The sequence below is a fragment of the Solea senegalensis genome, linkage group LG1, assembly GCF_019176455.1.
Source record: "Solea senegalensis isolate Sse05_10M linkage group LG1, IFAPA_SoseM_1, whole genome shotgun sequence".
Classification (NCBI taxonomy): Eukaryota; Metazoa; Chordata; class Actinopteri; order Pleuronectiformes; family Soleidae; genus Solea; species Solea senegalensis.
The window spans coordinates 39,131,476-39,148,372 of NC_058021.1; the positions used below are offsets into that span (position 1 = coordinate 39,131,476).

Genomic DNA, 16,897 nt, shown 5'->3' on the forward strand with positions numbered 1-16,897 from the left:
CAAGGAGGAAGACACAGTTTGCAGAACAACAACATTCCCCTCTTGTCTTTCACAGAATCAGTTTATTCTGGAAAATATCATAGATGTCGGCAGGACGTACAACTTTCCAGTTGAGATCGAGGTATGCTTGTAGTTTGTCTAACGGTGTAGTTTGATGAGTTTCTGTTGTAGTTCATTGATTTGTTTTTACTCTTTTTATCAATATAGGTCCCACTTGAGAGAAAAAAGAAGTATGTTATGATTCGAAAAGAAGTCAACGAGGAGAGTGGAGGTATAGTTTGGTCACCGTCGTCACACAACCTCATGTTGTGCAGTGTGTTAATGTTTTTCACAATGAATTAGAAGGTGATGGGTTTTAGTTCAATCCAGTTACAATTACAGTTCTTTTTAAGTTGGTCATGCAAACTCATGTTACTTATCTTAATGTTGCCACAGAAGCACCGGTTTACTTGTCGTCCCAGTCGTACATGGCTGACAGCAGCCTGAGTGAGGAGATGAGTCAGTTTGATTTCTCCACCGGGGTGCAAAGCTTTTCCTTCAGCTCCCAAAACCCAGAGGGACACAAACGGACCGTGGCGAGAAAAGTTAGTCGTGCCATTTCCTCTTATATAGCTGTGTAATAAAAAGCATTGTTAAGTGACAGATGTGTCAGGATTTAGTGAAGTCATACACACCCCTCATCTAATTTATCCAACTCGTCTAATTTAATCTAAAAATGTAGGAGACAGAGGAGACGAGTCCCTCCCAGGATGCAATGGTGGATCTAGAAATGGATGAGCTGAATCAGCATGAATGCATGGCAACCATGACGGCTCTTATTGGACACATGCAAAGAAACGGCATAACCCCCAAAATTGAACAGGTCAGTGGTGCTGAAGAAGAAAAATGGAGCAGGTTTTTGTAGAACCTTGTTTTCTTCCATGAAACTTTTTATCCATAAATATGATTGCTGACTATTCTGTGTTCAGATACAGTGTCTTTCACTTTGCTCCGTTCCTTGTCTATGAAATAGGGAAACATGCCAAGTGACCTTCCTCCGTGGATGAAATTTCTTCATGTCAAACTTTCAAATCCAGCGACGCCGCTGAATATTCGACTCTTCATCTCGAAGCTGATCATCAACACAGAGGAGGTGAGTGATTTAATGTAATTTTTCAGTTTTAAAATAAACAAATATGTGTCTTCCTCTGGGTTTATTTAATTCTTAATGGGTTAAATCTTTGCCTCTTACCAGGTGTTTCGACCATATGCCAAACACTGGCTGGGGCCACTCCTGCAGCTCGTCGTCTCGGGAAATAATGGAGGAGAGGGGATCCATTTCATGGTGGTGGATATTGTGGTCACTGTGCTCTCTTGGATAAGTCTGGCCAGTCCCAAGGTTGTAAAACGACTAAAATGCTATCGACTGAAATAAATAATTTAACTGCAAAAAAAAATAAAAAATCAGCTGAGATTGAGTTTTTGTGTCTCAGGGTAACCCCAGAGATGAGATTCTCGCCAACCGGCTGCTGGAGTTCCTGATGAAGCACAGCTTCCACTCCAAGAGGGCTGTTTTCCGACACAACTTGGAGATCATTCGTACTCTGGTGGAGTGCTGGAAGGACTGTCTGCATGTGCCTTACAGGTAGTGACTGTACACAGTTGAACTGTACAGAAAAGTGGAGTGATTGGTCCTGGATAGAATCTTTCTTGGTCAGCATGCAACAAATAGTGTTTCCTGTCTGCTTCACTGCTGTAATTAAACGTATCATCATTGGTTTTTTTTATGTTCTGTCATCTCATTAATCTTTAAACTTGTAAAATGACTGGAAATGGAATGGAAAAAAAGTTGAGCTTAATTATTTAGAATAAAAACAAAGACATTCTGACAAAGTTTTTGTGATTGTTATGATTATGTGTTTTTAACTTTCCAATAAACCTGTCCTTGTTCTTGCCTTAACAGTGTGATTTTTGAGAGATTTTGTGGCACCGACCCAAACAGCAAAGACAACTCAGTGGGACTTCAGCTGCTGGGAATCATCCTGGCCAACAACCTCCCCGCTTATGATGCTTTATGTGGAATTGAATATGAGAGGTAAAAATCTGTGACAGCCCTTACCCTTGTTCATACAAATGTAGAAAATATTTTTCATTTGCAAGCTGCAGGTTCAGGTGAGGATAAGCAACCGACAGCAATGGTGTTTTAATACATTTATGTCTTCTTTACAAATATGTAGCTCACATTCTGACAGATTGTCCTAAATCATTTGAGTGTGGTGTGGTGTTTTTTTATTCTATTTTTCAGGTACATCAACTCTCTCACCAACAACTTGTCCTTTGTGAAGTATAAAGATGTCTATTCGGCGGCTGCTGAAATTATCGGCCTCATCCTGAAGAACATGACTGAAATGGAGAATGTACGAGCCTCACCTTACGCTTTACTTCATGTCTCATCATATCTCATCTGTTCCCGCCAAGGGAGTGCAGTTAAAGGATGGAGTGGTAGAAAATGGATGGATGGACATCTTGTGCATGAATATCACCTGTAACATTTTATTCTTGTCACAGGAACATCAGCAACTTCTCAGTCTTGCTGCAACGAAGATTACAAATCTGAAGAAAAATAACATGGATGACAAGTTCGTTATTTGCTTGAACAAAGTGTCAAAACACTTTCCCCCATTTATGGATCGGTGAGTTCATTTTTCGACCATATTTCCTGTTGTGTTGTTTTTTTTTTTTCCAATATAAATCATGGTTGTCATTTCATGTACATTTCTTTTAACGCTCTTCATTTTCAGGTTTGTCAATCATGTGTTTTCCCTCCTGCCGAGGCTGCATGGCATCTTAAAGACTGATTGTTTGGAGTGCGTGTTGAGCCGCGCTGAAGTGATCCCGGACATCTTCATGCAGCTCAAGGTCACAGGCTTCATTCAGATGATGAGCCACAGGTGGGTTCTGACTACACACCAGGTTTTTTTTAATCTCTCTGGCCTCTAGTTGACACATGTTACACTACATGCAAAACATTGGAAAATGGAAAATGTAGGTCAATCACTGTTTTTCTGTGTTGCCTTGTTTTTCACTCAGGGACGAAGCAAGACAGAGAGTGTGTCTGGATATTATCCACAAGATTATTGGCCTGCTGACTCCAGTTCAGCTACAGGAGTTCCTGGGAGCCGTCACAGCTTTTGTGTCCCACCCTTCACCTGTGTGCAGAGAGAGGATGTATGCTATCCTCATGTGGATCCAGGACAATTACAGGTCAGTCTTATGGGCCCCTGTTCTGACATAGTTTACGTCCCACTCACTGTTGTTATATAGATCACTTAGCACACAGCATTAGTCATGTTTTTGAAGGGTGACTACTTACATAAAACTATGAACCAGTATTGGGCAAAATAACTTCTTTAAAAGTGTCAGGAGTATTTATTGTTTTGCTTTTTAATTCAATTCCTAGTGTTAGTAGAAGTCCATATGTAATGATACACTGTTTCTTAATATGTTTTAGTGATGCAGAGAGCATGGAAGACAACACCTCAGTAGAGGTTTTGAATGCAGCTAAAGAAACACTACTCCACGGACTGTCTGAAGAAAACCAAGGCCTCCAGTAAAGACCCTTTATTTCTCACCTCTCACTGTATCATACGTTGTCCTTTGTTATTGTGCAGAGCAGTGTAATCCCAATGACTCCGCTTGACATTTTCAGGCTTTATGTCCGTAACTTCTGGAGTCAGGAGAAGCGCCTTCCCACCGCGACCCTTGACCGGATGTTGGCGGTGCTTCAGTCCCTGTACTCGTGTCAGATAGAAAGGTGTTTCTTAAGCTTGGTGACTAATCTGCTGCTGGAAATGACCAGCCAGAGTCCTGACTTCACACGAGACATGTTTGAGTATCCTCTGTCTGAGTGTACTTTCCAGGTAGGCCGCTCCTCTTTTTAAAAAGCTCTTGTTTAAGATGACGATAAGCTTAATGTGTGAATATTTTCCCTTTTTTTTTTCTTCAGGACTATGTTATTGATTCCAACTGGCGCTTCAGGAGCACAGTGATGACTCCGATGTTTGTTGAAACCCAAACCTCTCAAGGCCTGGAGAGTGCAACAGCGACCCAGACTGGAGCCATTAAGGGCAAGCTCAGAGCCACTCAGACTTCCCTGGAGTTTACTCAAACCCAAACATCAGGTACCACTGCAGCTCATTATAATGACTGAAACATGTCCAGAATTAGATACTTTAGAGAGTATTTGTGCACATGGTTTTCATATTTTATACATGCTGTTTGGATACGAGCACAACCATTTGGCGAACAGGCGTTCAAATGTTGTTTTCTTCCCCCCCACAAGGTCGAGGCATGGCGTATAACTGGCTGACAGGCAGCAGTGTGGATACACTAGCAGAGTACACGCCAGGCTCCGAGTCGCTGTCTTCACTGTTGGTGTTTGATAAGAAATCAGAGAGGCGAATAGCAGCCAGAAGACCAGTCGGGGAAGGATTCGGCCTGAAGCGACTTGCTGCGCCAACCGATGAGTTGGACAGTCGCACAAGAGGTTAGTCTCTGAGAGACAAAGACAGCACACACGTTTTAATATCCAGAATAAAAATATGATTCTTCACTTCACACTATTTCATTTGTTCCGACAGAGAATTCTTTGTTTTTTTCTGTGCATATTTAGTTTAATAGTGAAAGCATGTGCTAATTTGTGTAAATAAATCACAGTACAAAGGGCACTGAAGCTTTATGTTGAAGATATAGCTTTGCTCCATTGGCTTGAGCTGTTAAGTAGTTGATGGTTCTTCAGCATTAATGGATCTGACCTATTACAAGGCTGAATTGTTCTCTGATTCGACATATTTACTTTATGAAACTGAAAAAAACTGTAAAAATCTATTCAGTAAGATCTAATCATGATTTTAATCTTTGTTCAACACTATTGTGTTGATTGTTTGATGCAGAACGCTGCTCTGCCGTTCACAGCTGTTAGATTCTCTGTTAACTACCACCGAATCTAGGTTAAAGTGAGTGTCTGTGTGCCAACAGCAGCGAATGAACAACGCAACAACATCCTGAGACTGAGGCGCCGATTTCTCAAGGACCAGGAGAAAGTCAGTTTGAACCATGCACAAAGAGAGATCCAACAGCAGAAGCAGAAAAAGGTAACAAGCAACAGACTGATGGATGGCAGCAGGAAAAAAAGTTTCACTAGTGAATAGTCCATAATCCAGGGGTTCTGTTGTGTGTCCCACAGGTGGAGAAGTCTGATCAAAGGCTGCGAAAAGAGGCTCAGGTGACTCTCTATCGTAGCTACAGAGTGGGAGACTTTCCGGACATCCAGATCCCACACAGCAACCTCATCGCCCCCCTACAGACACTAGCCCAGGTAGCATCGCCTCTGCTTCCTTTTTTTTATCCCTCCCACTGTGTGCTCAGGTTGTGTGTGTGTATATATATGTACTATCATTTATGTTTTTCCATATGCATGTTCCCCAAAGAGAGACCCAATTTTAGCCAAACAGCTCTTCAGCTCCCTGTTTGCTGGTGTCCTTCAAGAAATGGATAAACTCAAAGGAGGAGAGAGTGCGAGGATTAAAGAAGAGCTGCGGTGCAACATGAACATGTTCCTGAGCAAGAGCACACTGTGCTTCCCTCCGTTCGTAGCCTGTGTTCAGGTACGACCTACCAGCATCTTTTGATTCACCTGGCAAAGCTTCTGTAAAATCACTGAATCATTCACTAATGCTGTTAAAATGTATTGATTTCCACAAACCTCCCTTTTCATGGCCGTTCAATGAAGGTTAATATATTAATATTACTAGGATTTAGGACCTTTATGTTAATATTCCAGTTTTTTTAGATGTAGGAAAACACATGAATCATGTATTCCAGCTGTAGTGAAATACTGGATATAATATACTGGAAATAACATTTGCCATGCAAATGATCCATATAGTGTAGGGCCTGGCTTTCAGCCTCAAACTTTGAAGCTAAAAGCAGACATGTTGAGCTCATATTGATGTTCCCATGTCCCATCCTTAGGACATGTGCCGCCAACACAGGGAGCTGCAGCAGCTCGATCCAGCAGCCATCAGCTCCACATGCCTGGTGAGCCTCCAACAGCCATCAGGCATTCTGCTGCTGGAGGAGAGCTTGTTGCACACTTGTGTCAAAGAGGAACCTCCCGCCAAACGCTCAAGAGGACGCAGGGAAATCCCACCAGACACTAATAAATGGATCCACCTTGCGAGGTATAACAGTGGTAGTCCTACAAGTGACATGTAGGCAATTGTTAAGCCATTTTCAGACTTGAGCAGATTATGTTTGGAGAATTTGGTCTGGATATTGTGCACAGGCTATTAATAACACATTCACAACTACAACAGAACTCTAGAGCATTCAGGCGGAAGCTGGCAGGAGAATGTCTGGAGCAACTATTGCAGACATTTACATTCTCACATACATTCACTCAAGAAAACATCTTCTCTTCAGTGCACCTTCAAAAGTAGTTTTAGGAAATTAGCAACACACTCTGCTACCTATTGTATATATACTGTACATTAATAGTGGGGACAATACTATTTGTGGATATCAGGCTGTAAAGTAGATTTTCTCAGGTTCAAGGTTTCCTTTTTTCTCATGGAGGCCCACATTCCTACGTTAAAACTGACAAGAGCTCCCTGATATTTACAGGCATAATTAACATCATTTAAATTGCCTTAATTCAATGTGATACTTAATGTGCTCTCTGTTTCCTCTGCTCTCTAGGCTTTACAGGTCGTTGGAGGATTACGATGTTGTGCGCAGCATCTTCGGTGGTAAAGTTGGGACCAAGTCGATCACCTGTGCCGCACTTGAATCCGAAGCCAACGCCGACTTAGCAGAAGCTGTGAAGCTTTACAATGAGGTAATTTTCTCCACCAAGAGTTTTTGTGAAAAGATAATTAACACATCACTAGCTGTGTGTGTGTGTAAACTTAAGCACAACGTGTGAGACTGGTGAAAAGGCTGAGAAAAGTACACCACTGTCTTCCTCACTGGCAGGCCATCAACACTGAGGACTGGAGAGATGGTGAGCCCACTGACGCAGAGAAGGATTTCTGGGAAACTGCTGCCATGGAGGCCTACAGTCAGTTGACTGAGTGGAAATCTCTTCAGTATTGCTCCACTGTGAATTTAGATGAAAACTCCCCACCCAACCTGGAGAAGGTGTGGTCAGAGCCTTTCTACCAGGTAACAAGAGTGACAGTGCAGGGAATTCTTGTGCACAAACTACAGTGCAGTGTTTCCCAAAGGTTTATATATATTATGTATATGTATATTTATGTATATATGTATGTATATGTATATATATATACACACACACATATATATGTATGTTTGTATATATATATGTAATGTATATATGTATGTATGTATGTAATAAGAACAAATTTGTACACAATAACATTCCTGTGAAACTTTGTATTATATAGAATAGGTAAATCAGACATTTTTGATTAATTAATCAAAATGTTATTTTGCATATAGTGGTATTTAATAAACCTTTTGTAAAACGCTGAAAACAAACTAAGCAAATTTATTTTTCGGGCCAAAGTCTCTGGTAATGACTGTTACAGAGGGCATGCTGATGTCCTTTTTAAGCTGTGTTATTTTTGTTGCTATCAGGTTTGTGAAAATGATGCTTTGCCAACATGCGTTTGTTTTGTTTGTGCCAGGAAATGTACCTACGGCACATGATTCGCAGCATGCTGAAGCAGCTGCAGCAGGGCGAGCGGGACCAAACTCTCCTCACCTTTGTCGACAAAGCCATGAGAGCGGAGGAGAGCAAGAAACTCCTGGAAAGTCATTACAGCCAGGAGCTCAGCTTGCTCTACATCCTGCAGGAGGACTACGACCGCGCTAAATACTACACCAAATATGCCATGCAGCTCTTTATTGAGGTTTGCCATTACAGATCTTATTGTGTATCGCCTAAGATCTTAGTGTTGCCGAGTGTGCACTTAATGTCTCTGCTTCATACAGAGTTACTCCAGTGTGGATACACTCCTTACTCAAAGTCGACTGACCATCCTGCAGTCAGTGCAGGCCTTAACTGAGATCCAGGATTTCCTGCTCTTCATCACAGGAGAGGGTGTGTGGATGTTTTCTTTATAACATTTAAAACTACAAGTTTTTCCTCTTGTAATACTTCAATTATTATTTCATTCATTAGTGTCTGTGAGTGCCCTCAAACGCCTCATCAGATTATGGACTGAGCGGTATCCTGATGCTAAAGTAGATCCAATGAACATATGGGACGATATCATTACATCTCGGTAAGATGAGCTGACACAAATCCATGAAATTGTTAAATGGCAAATGTGACACAGCCTCAAACTGAATGTCCACGATTCAGATGCTTCTTCTTGGACAAGATCAGGGAAAAGCTCAGAGGCCACGCTACTACTGACAGTATGGAGGTTGATGGTTCAGAGGACCCGGCAGGGGAAGTCGACACATTAGTAAATGACTGCAAGTTCAACATGAAGCTACATATGGCTAATAGTGCACAGAAACAGGTAAAAAAAAGAAGTTTGTTTTCGTATTTGTTTGAAACTGTGAAATCCACTTTTAACTTATTTTGAATCACTAATGTTGTTGCAGAATAACTTTGCCGTCGCTACTAAGCTGCTGAAGGAACTTCACAGAGAAGCCAAAACAAACAGAAGCTTGTTGTTGCCGTGGGTGCACAGTTTTAGCCACTTCAGCCATAAACGCTGCCAGACTCAGGGTCCTGTGGAGCAAATCAGTAACATGCTAAAGACTATCCCTCTCCTGGGTAAGAACGAAAAGAACCTGTGTGTGTTACAACCTGTCAGCAGAATTATGCACATGGATACATTTTAGTAACAGTGCTCCATAGCTCCTCTAATGGCCAAACTTTCTTTTAAACTTTTCCTCCTGTTGGAGGTGGCTTAGGCTGGTCTTGTTGTCTATTGTTCCCTATTGTTTCTCTTCTCTCCGCAGAGGACCTTCAGTCGGACTGCGAGAGAGCCACAGCCAAAGTATTCAGATATCAAAAGACGCTCCAGGGTACGTCCTTCGACATCCTGGCCACAGCTGTGAGCAGAAGCCCCTCAGTCCTGGGAACTATTGATGCTGATAAAGCGGCGAGAGTTGTAGAGCTTTCTGGAGCTGCTTTGTCTAATAAAAATCCAAAGGTACGTGTCATGTGTCATGACAAAATGACCCGGTTTATTCTACCCCGCCCCTACCCACTCTCACACAGGCAATGCAGTCTTCTGATATGTGCTCCTTAATGTAGCGTCACTTGTTGGGCCTACTTCCAGGAAACATAATTGGAGCCGCATGATGAAGGAAACAGCAGCAGCTGTGATTGATTTTCATAGTCGGGCAGCTCCAATTAGGCTCACCTGCTCAGTCGTGACGTAAAATAATCAGCATTGTGTGAACTCATTTAAATGTTACATATATCGTGTGTATTTAAAAACACCAGCGTATGAGCATTCTTACAAGCGTAAATGGTGTTTTTACCGCTCACTGGTTGTGGTAGTGCTGTAATTGATCCATGTATTTAAATTAGAATCAGACACAGCTGATAGAGTTCTGTTATGTCCGTGGTGAAACAAAATGACGGCTTTTGGCCACCACACGATGTCTGTGCTGCAGAAAGTTGAAGTGGGGCTGCAGCTACGAGCACTGAAGCTGCTGTGCGGTGCCACCAGAAAGGCTGATGAAGAACTTCAGTCTTACACTCACGAGTGTGTGGAAAGTAGCAGCATCTCTGAGACGTACATGACTCTGGCAAATTTCTGTGACAAACGACTACGTGACGAGGAGCAGGGTGATGCCGGTGAGTCACGATTATTGACTAAATGTGCGACTTTGTTTCACAGATTATTTTACAGATTCACCACCATTTTCTATATCATTTCCTCTGTTTTTTCTGTGATGTAGCAGCAAGCCATTTCCCAGACCTCCTGGCTCTTCCTGTTCATGTCATGGAGAGCATGCTGAAAGCGCTGAAGATGAACTCAGAGGAAGCTCGTCTCAAGTTCCCACGTCTGCTGCAGGTCATTGAGTTGTACCCGTCCGAGACGCTGGACCTCATGACAAAAGAGGTTCGTGTGTGCAGACCAGAGATATAGTGGAGGACAAATACTTCCCCTACTGAGTTTATTTGCACGTGCGTAGATTTAACCGCCTTTTTTGACTGGTAGAAAACATGTCCTTTGATTATTACTAAATGTCCTTTTGGGGAAGGTTTATCAGTGTCACTAAAGTGCAGTGATAAATTGTCACTATGTGGGATGGATTGTGAAAGAATTTAGAAAATAAGGTAACAGGAAGGTGCAAGTTTCAACAAAAAGGAAGAGAACGTATAAAATGATAATCCCTCCCCAGTCACTGCCAGTTTATTCAGCATAGTACAGTCTCTATGCCACATTAAGGACCCCACACCTTCTGAAATTTCCCATTTGATTGCTGGTTGAGTATCTACAAAACTATAACAATAACTATTATAATATTAAGAAATGTAGAAGCAATAGACAACAGTAGACACACGATTGGAAACACTCAATAAAAGACATATAATATCACACCCGCAGGAAAATTTCCTTAGAGCCTGTGATAGAAATAGATGTGATAGATATGCCGAGAATGTGAGAGTGAATGGATGGAATGGCAAGCTGCTGCAGTGTAAAGCAGCTTTGACTGGTCGAGAAAATACTTGGAAAGCACAATATAAATTCAGAAATGTTAATCCATTAAACAAAAGAAACACTATTTCTGATTAATTTTGTTCTGTGGACAACATCAAGACAATAAACAGCATCATATTGAGGTTTGGGAAACACTGATCAACATCTGACATTTTGTGGATCAGACAATAATTGACAGTTTTACTACCTCCTGACACAAGTAGTCTTATTTTTCATTGTGCATGTGCTTATTTTTGAAGTCATGAGGGCAATGTCTGTCTGTACCTAGATGACATCTGTTCCCTGCTGGATGCTGATTGGCTGGATCAGTCAAATGGTTGCCCTGTTGGACAAGCCAGAAGCCGTGGCAGTGCAGCATTGCATTGAGCGGATAGCAGAGTGCTACCCTCAGGCCCTGGTTTACGCTCTCATGATCAGCAGCGAGAGTTTCCAGTTTGAGGACTCGGCCACAGGACACCGGCAACAGGAATTTGTCAACAGGTAAACTGTCTTATGGGGAAACAAAGATAAACGACATTACAGCATGTTTCATTATGAATATTGTTTCTGTGTCAACAGACTCCGGAGCATGCTGGATGAGAGAGGAGCTGTGAAGAAATTTGTGGATGCACTGCAGCAGCTCACAAATCCTGACATGATTTTCAGGGTAACAAGATCAGACACCAACTAACCCCCATCATGTTTTGGGACCCGTTATTTTGACTGTTTGCATTTGTTTCACACAGGACTGGTGGGATAATGTGAAAAATGAAATGGAAAAACCGAGCTTCAACAAGGAGCAGATGGGCAACATGTATGACGAGATGCGCTCTTCGCTCGGGGATCGTGACAAACCTGGTCACGGGGCGTTTCGCAAGAAATTCATCCAGGTTTGCAGGGATTGTTCAATAAAACCTGTAATTGGCAACAAAAACATGTAATACTCTGCTGTTGTATTCATTGCTACCCTTGTTTTTCCTTCGTTATCACAGAAATTTGCTAAAGATGTGGAGAATCTGCTTGGATCTAAAGGCAGCAAACTGTTTGAGAAGAGGAAAAGCAAAGACTTTGTCCGGCAGGTGGAGCAACTGGCCGGAAATATGCGTGATGTTACCACCAACAAGGCGGTACCACCTGGGAACCTGAAGGAATACTCCCCCTGGTTAAGTGGATTTAAAGCAGACCCATTCAGTAATGAACTGGAAATCCCAGGTCAGTAGATTGAAAATGAATAACAGGGTAATCTGAGCCTTAGAAAATGTCCTAGAAAATGTTCCTCTTTTTTTTGTAGGACAGTACGATGGCAGATCTAAACCTTTGCCTGAGTATCATGCGAAAATAACAGGCTTTGATGAAAGGGTATGTTTTATTACTGTTGGACAGTTAAGGGTTCGATTATACGTATGGTATCACTTTACAGGCTCAGACTGTTTAATTCGATGTAAATCTTCATCCTGCAGGTGAAAGTGATGACCTCCATCCGTCGTCCCAAACGTCTGATCATCCGAGGGGATGATGAGCGCGACCACCCTTTTCTGGTGAAGGGCGGGGAGGACCTGCGTCAGGACCAACGCATCGAGCAGCTCTTCTCCGTCATGAACATTTTGCTGAGTCACGACGCCGCCTGCACACGCAGGGGCTTGCAGCTCCGCACCTACCAGGTCATTCCCATAAACACGAGGTACTTGGCTTGTTGTCCACTTCTCTTAAGTTTAGCTAGTTTAATTAATGACTAACTGGTGTTTGACCACAGAGGATTTGCAAACCCCTAAAAAGTGGTTTTAGGGGTTTAGTTACACTTAAATATGTATTCTTTGACACTGTGTTGTACAAAATATCGCTGTAATTGTGTGCGTTCACAGAATCGGTCTAATTGAATGGATGGAGAATACGACGACTCTCAAGGAGTTCCTGAACAGCACAATGACTGATGATGAACAGCAGAGTGCAAAGAGGTACGACGTATACACCACACTCTCATAGACCTACGATTACGCTCTCTCCATCGCCTTTGTGTGCATAGATTATTCATAAAATAACAACATATTGTTGCCTTTCTCTTACATCTTTACTTGACTTTGTGTCTTGTGTGTTTGTTTTTAATAAAAGCTCATTTCATTATAAGGTCATTTGTTAAAAATGCATAAGAAGTGATGATTTATTTTGGATTCACGTTAATCTAGAAACAACAATTTGCCAAAAATAATCACCCTGACCTCCACAATGCACTATAAAGTAGACATATTCCTATTTTATATTATCAATATAGATTATGTGATCTTGATCTTTTGTTTGCTGTTATTTTATTGCTAAGCAAGAATCAGGTATCTGCAAAAAGTCCAGTATCATCGCCTCCCTATTGTGGTACTTTTGTGTATCTATTCTTTTAATAAACTAGTTGATTTCTCCTCTTAAAGGTGTCTTGAAGTCTACAACACATGGCTGTCAACCTTTGAGCCACAGAAGGGTGTTGTGTCGTATAGTTTTGCTTACAGGTACTGTGTCTCTCCTTTTTGATGATTTTATTTCATAGAGCACTAGTTTGTTGTTGCAGTTATTAATTACAGCAGATTTGTGAAAGGTTTTGTTGATTCCAGTTTGTCATGTTCCCTCTCTTTCTCAGTCCTCGTGCTGTGGAGTGTGATATATATATATATTTTTTTTCCTTTGCAGGAAAGCGAAACGTGCCGACGCAGTCAACAACTTTTTGAAAGTGTTGCAGCATGTGCCCAGCGATCTGCTGAGGTAAGTAAAGACTCCGGATAATGAAGGTGCCGATGATGGTCGACTCTTGGCAGTAAGACGTGTTTTCCTCTCGTGTAGGAGAGCTTTCCTGAAGATGTGCAACAGTCCCGAGGCCTTTCTTTTCCTGCGCTCTCACTTCATCAGCTCTCATGCTTTGCTGTGTGTCAGCCACTGGATCCTGGGCATCGGAGACCGGCATCTCTCCAACTTCATGATCAACATGGAGACGGGAGGCATGATTGGCATCGACTTTGGTCATGCATTTGGTTCAGCCACACAGGTTAGTCAAGAGAAAACCATATACCTTATATTCAGGTTCCTCCCGAAGCAAAATAGCAACTTTCACTTGATTTAAAAAGTCGGTAAACATTTTCCTGAGGAGTTAGTAGTCCCAATTACTAGTTTCAGCTCATCGTCAATAGAATATAATGTTAGTTTTGTAAATTTTGTTCCCATCTAGCTGAAAATGGATGATAAAATATTGTCAAATATAAGTGCAGACCTGTGTGACTGACAGCTGGTATCGTCTAACACGTGTCTGTTTGCAGGTGACGCCTGTGAACTACAATAAAGGGAGTTCAGATTCCTCTAGATGACACAACAGCTGGTTTTATTTTGGACAGTTTTCACAAGCAGTTTTAAATGTGTAAACCGCAAGTATAGCTTTAACCACATGAGATGCACAGCAGCTATGAAACTGATGTTACAAATATAAATGAAGGAAGAGAGGAACGTTTTAGGGTTATATGATCCCGTACTTTTCATCAACTGTTCATTGTTGACATCTAAATAAATAAATAATAGAATCTCTGCCCACACAGTTCCTTCCTGTCCCGGAGCTCATGCCTTTCCGCCTGACCAGACAATTTGTGAATCTGATGCAACCCTTGAAGGAGTCGGGTTTGATCCAGAGCGTCATGGTCCACTCACTGCGTGCCTTCAGGGCCGAGCCAGATCTTCTGCTGAACACCATGGACGTGTTTGTCAAGGAGCCTTCGCTGGACTGGAAGGTAACAAAGATGCCATGAACTGTATTGTCTGACGTGTGAGTGGGGCAGGTGAAGGAGATATAGGATCTTTTATGTGCTGAGGCGTTGATTTCAGCACCTTTATATTTTTATTGTTGTATAATTTTGCAAAGCAATATTGTTCATTGATGTAACTTTTTTAAGTGATGTTTCTCATTGCTGTGGCGCAGAACTTTGAGCTGAAACAACTGAAGAAAGGAGGCACGTGGACAGAAAACACAAACACCAAAGAAATCAACTGGTACCCGTTACAGAAGGTGAACTTCGCCAGAAGGAAACTAGAAGGAGCGAATCCGGCTACGATCACCAGGTATAACACACTGAGTCATGTAGTCATCGGGATTTCTTTTTCATCTTGTTTTTTAATTGATCCATTGTCATGGATCAAGGTGATTGTACACTTAATAAAAACTGTTTTAAAAGTGTTTTCTGTTTTCAATTATTTCAAATAAACATAATTGAACCTTCATTTTACACACTAGACCTTTAACTGTGATATAATTGTGTTCAAAATGACCATAAGTTCATGAAGTATCTTAAAAAACTATTTATTTTGATACAAGTTGTTATCACAGATTCCTGATACAATTATCCCTGGTTTGCTTTGTTTCGTCAGTGAGGAGCTGAAGCTGGGCTTCGAGAAGGACGCTGCCTTCCAGGGAATGCAGTCTGTGGCCTTGGGAACACAGGAGCACAACATCCGTGCAAAACTTCCAGCTGCAGACTTGTCAGTGGAGAAGCAGGTGGACTGTCTCATTGACCAGGCCACAGATCCAAATGTTCTTGGCAGAGTTTGGGCGGGCTGGGAGCCATGGTTCTGATTCTTGGATTAGTGGAAGATTTCTTCATCGTAATGGATCGCACAAATGTGTTGAAAATATGAAGGAAAAGATGGTTGTTTAGGTCTTGTGGTCTTGTCCTGGGAGTTTGTTGTATTCAAAAAGGTCTTCTTCTGATATTGAAGAAGTGTTTTCATGTTTTGTGTCACGACCAAAGCACTTGTAACAATATTAAAAACGTTTGTTAATAAATCTGAGACATTGTCGGTTCATCATTTCTTGCACTTTTGCAAAAAAGTGGGGGAGTTCAATCATATCTAGGTGACGATTCATCAATTATTCATCAGTTACTAAATGAATTGTTAACTATTTTAATAATTCATTCAAAACCAGCTCTGAAATTTCAGCTTCTTTAATCTAAATGTTTTCTAGTTTTCTTCATATCACAAAGAAATCATGAAATTCATTTGGGTTTGCTGACAAAATAGCATTTTCTGACTGATTTTTGGACCAAACATTAAGCAATTATGCAAATAATCATGAGTTGCAGCCCTATAATATCTTAAAACTAGACTTTCAAGTGTTTAACTGCACCTAAAAAGGTAATTTTGAGGGTGAACACATTTGTAAACCTGTGCTATAGAGCTCTGGGCGTATGTTGGCAGGAAAACATTTGCCTTCTCTGTGCACTTAACTTCCACAGAACTTGAGCAATATACCACAAAACCTGACTGACTGTAAGTGACCCTTAATAATGACTCCGGTGTTTTTCCTTGAGTATGAAAACAGCCAGAAGAGACATTATCCCAGACCTGCAGTCACCCAACATCTCCAACTTTCTAGTACACTTTCCCTCCTTGTGAATTCCGAGCGGAATCTGTTGCCTGTGAGTTCCCATTGTTCCATTCTCTATGTTTTATGGCAGTGATCCAACTCTTCTGTCTCTCAGGACAACATCTGTCCACCATGTTCACTTTTTTATGAATACAGCTGGCAAAGACATGGAGTTTTCTGGCATATGTTGCCTGTTGTGTATGTTGCAGGTTATATAAAGGTCTACGGACGACAAAATGGCCTCTCTTTGGTTGAGATCTGTACTTAAATGCTGAAATATGCAGGAGAAAAGTTGTCAGAATGTTTTTTTTTATTATCATTATTTTCTCCTGCTGTATGTACAAAGCAGTTTCTGTTTCCGTACAGTACATGCTGTAAATTTTGCGATTCATTGCGTCTTTCTGTCTTCATAACTCATTTCATTACCTCAGGGGACCAAAACAAAAAAGCAGAACTGTTATCTTTGAACTGCGAGACGCTAACCAGATTTGTGTAAAGGCAGGAAACAGTGGCTTCATGTCCTCACACAACCAGATGCGATGTCGTACTAACTGGTTGCTGAAACTGTCGTCTGCAATAAGTTCTTACTAATGAGGCCCTTTTGGAGAAGACAAAAAAACCTGCAGGGCTGCAACAAACTGGTAATCATTCATTCATTTTAACCAATTATTAAATTACAGAAAAATCACAACAACCTAGAGAGCGAGAGATCATCAGTCTTACATCCAAGGAGGTAAAATGTCTAATGCTTGACATTCCTGATTAGAAAGTTTGTTTTACTGATCAATTTTCTGTTGACTGGTTAATTAACCCTTAGTGTTCAGGTGCACCCATG

The 16,897-nt window shown here is 41.5% G+C and overlaps 1 protein-coding gene across 2 annotated transcripts in view; it reads left to right on the top strand.

Annotated features, from left to right (window-relative positions):
- prkdc (protein kinase, DNA-activated, catalytic subunit) overlaps positions 1-15,485 on the top strand; it is a 30,206-nt gene extending 14,721 nt beyond the window's left edge. The window contains exons 44-86 of one of the 2 annotated variants that reach the window (XM_044028839.1): positions 56-121; positions 208-271; positions 436-584; positions 722-862; positions 1,013-1,132; positions 1,235-1,378; positions 1,473-1,624; positions 1,943-2,074; positions 2,285-2,396; positions 2,548-2,672; positions 2,781-2,930; positions 3,070-3,243; positions 3,491-3,589; positions 3,689-3,899; positions 3,986-4,160; positions 4,322-4,525; positions 5,017-5,132; positions 5,225-5,356; positions 5,469-5,645; positions 6,013-6,221; positions 6,739-6,877; positions 7,015-7,203; positions 7,689-7,913; positions 7,996-8,104; positions 8,186-8,288; positions 8,369-8,531; positions 8,617-8,791; positions 8,980-9,173; positions 9,643-9,826; positions 9,931-10,094; positions 10,966-11,177; positions 11,256-11,343; positions 11,423-11,566; positions 11,669-11,888; positions 11,968-12,035; positions 12,137-12,357; positions 12,539-12,631; positions 13,094-13,171; positions 13,350-13,421; positions 13,500-13,701; positions 14,243-14,431; positions 14,620-14,759; positions 15,066-15,485. In XM_044028839.1, the coding sequence (XP_043884774.1) occupies positions 56-121; positions 208-271; positions 436-584; positions 722-862; positions 1,013-1,132; positions 1,235-1,378; positions 1,473-1,624; positions 1,943-2,074; positions 2,285-2,396; positions 2,548-2,672; positions 2,781-2,930; positions 3,070-3,243; positions 3,491-3,589; positions 3,689-3,899; positions 3,986-4,160; positions 4,322-4,525; positions 5,017-5,132; positions 5,225-5,356; positions 5,469-5,645; positions 6,013-6,221; positions 6,739-6,877; positions 7,015-7,203; positions 7,689-7,913; positions 7,996-8,104; positions 8,186-8,288; positions 8,369-8,531; positions 8,617-8,791; positions 8,980-9,173; positions 9,643-9,826; positions 9,931-10,094; positions 10,966-11,177; positions 11,256-11,343; positions 11,423-11,566; positions 11,669-11,888; positions 11,968-12,035; positions 12,137-12,357; positions 12,539-12,631; positions 13,094-13,171; positions 13,350-13,421; positions 13,500-13,701; positions 14,243-14,431; positions 14,620-14,759; positions 15,066-15,270 (6,429 nt within the window). In that variant the 3' untranslated portion in view covers positions 15,271-15,485. The remainder of the gene's footprint in view (positions 1-55; positions 122-207; positions 272-435; positions 585-721; positions 863-1,012; positions 1,133-1,234; positions 1,379-1,472; positions 1,625-1,942; positions 2,075-2,284; positions 2,397-2,547; positions 2,673-2,780; positions 2,931-3,069; positions 3,244-3,490; positions 3,590-3,688; positions 3,900-3,985; positions 4,161-4,321; positions 4,526-5,016; positions 5,133-5,224; positions 5,357-5,468; positions 5,646-6,012; positions 6,222-6,738; positions 6,878-7,014; positions 7,204-7,688; positions 7,914-7,995; positions 8,105-8,185; positions 8,289-8,368; positions 8,532-8,616; positions 8,792-8,979; positions 9,174-9,642; positions 9,827-9,930; positions 10,095-10,965; positions 11,178-11,255; positions 11,344-11,422; positions 11,567-11,668; positions 11,889-11,967; positions 12,036-12,136; positions 12,358-12,538; positions 12,632-13,093; positions 13,172-13,349; positions 13,422-13,499; positions 13,702-14,242; positions 14,432-14,619; positions 14,760-15,065) is intronic. The other variant, XM_044028848.1, reaches the window with a different exon arrangement.
- Positions 15,486-16,897: the final 1,412 nt, after the last annotated feature.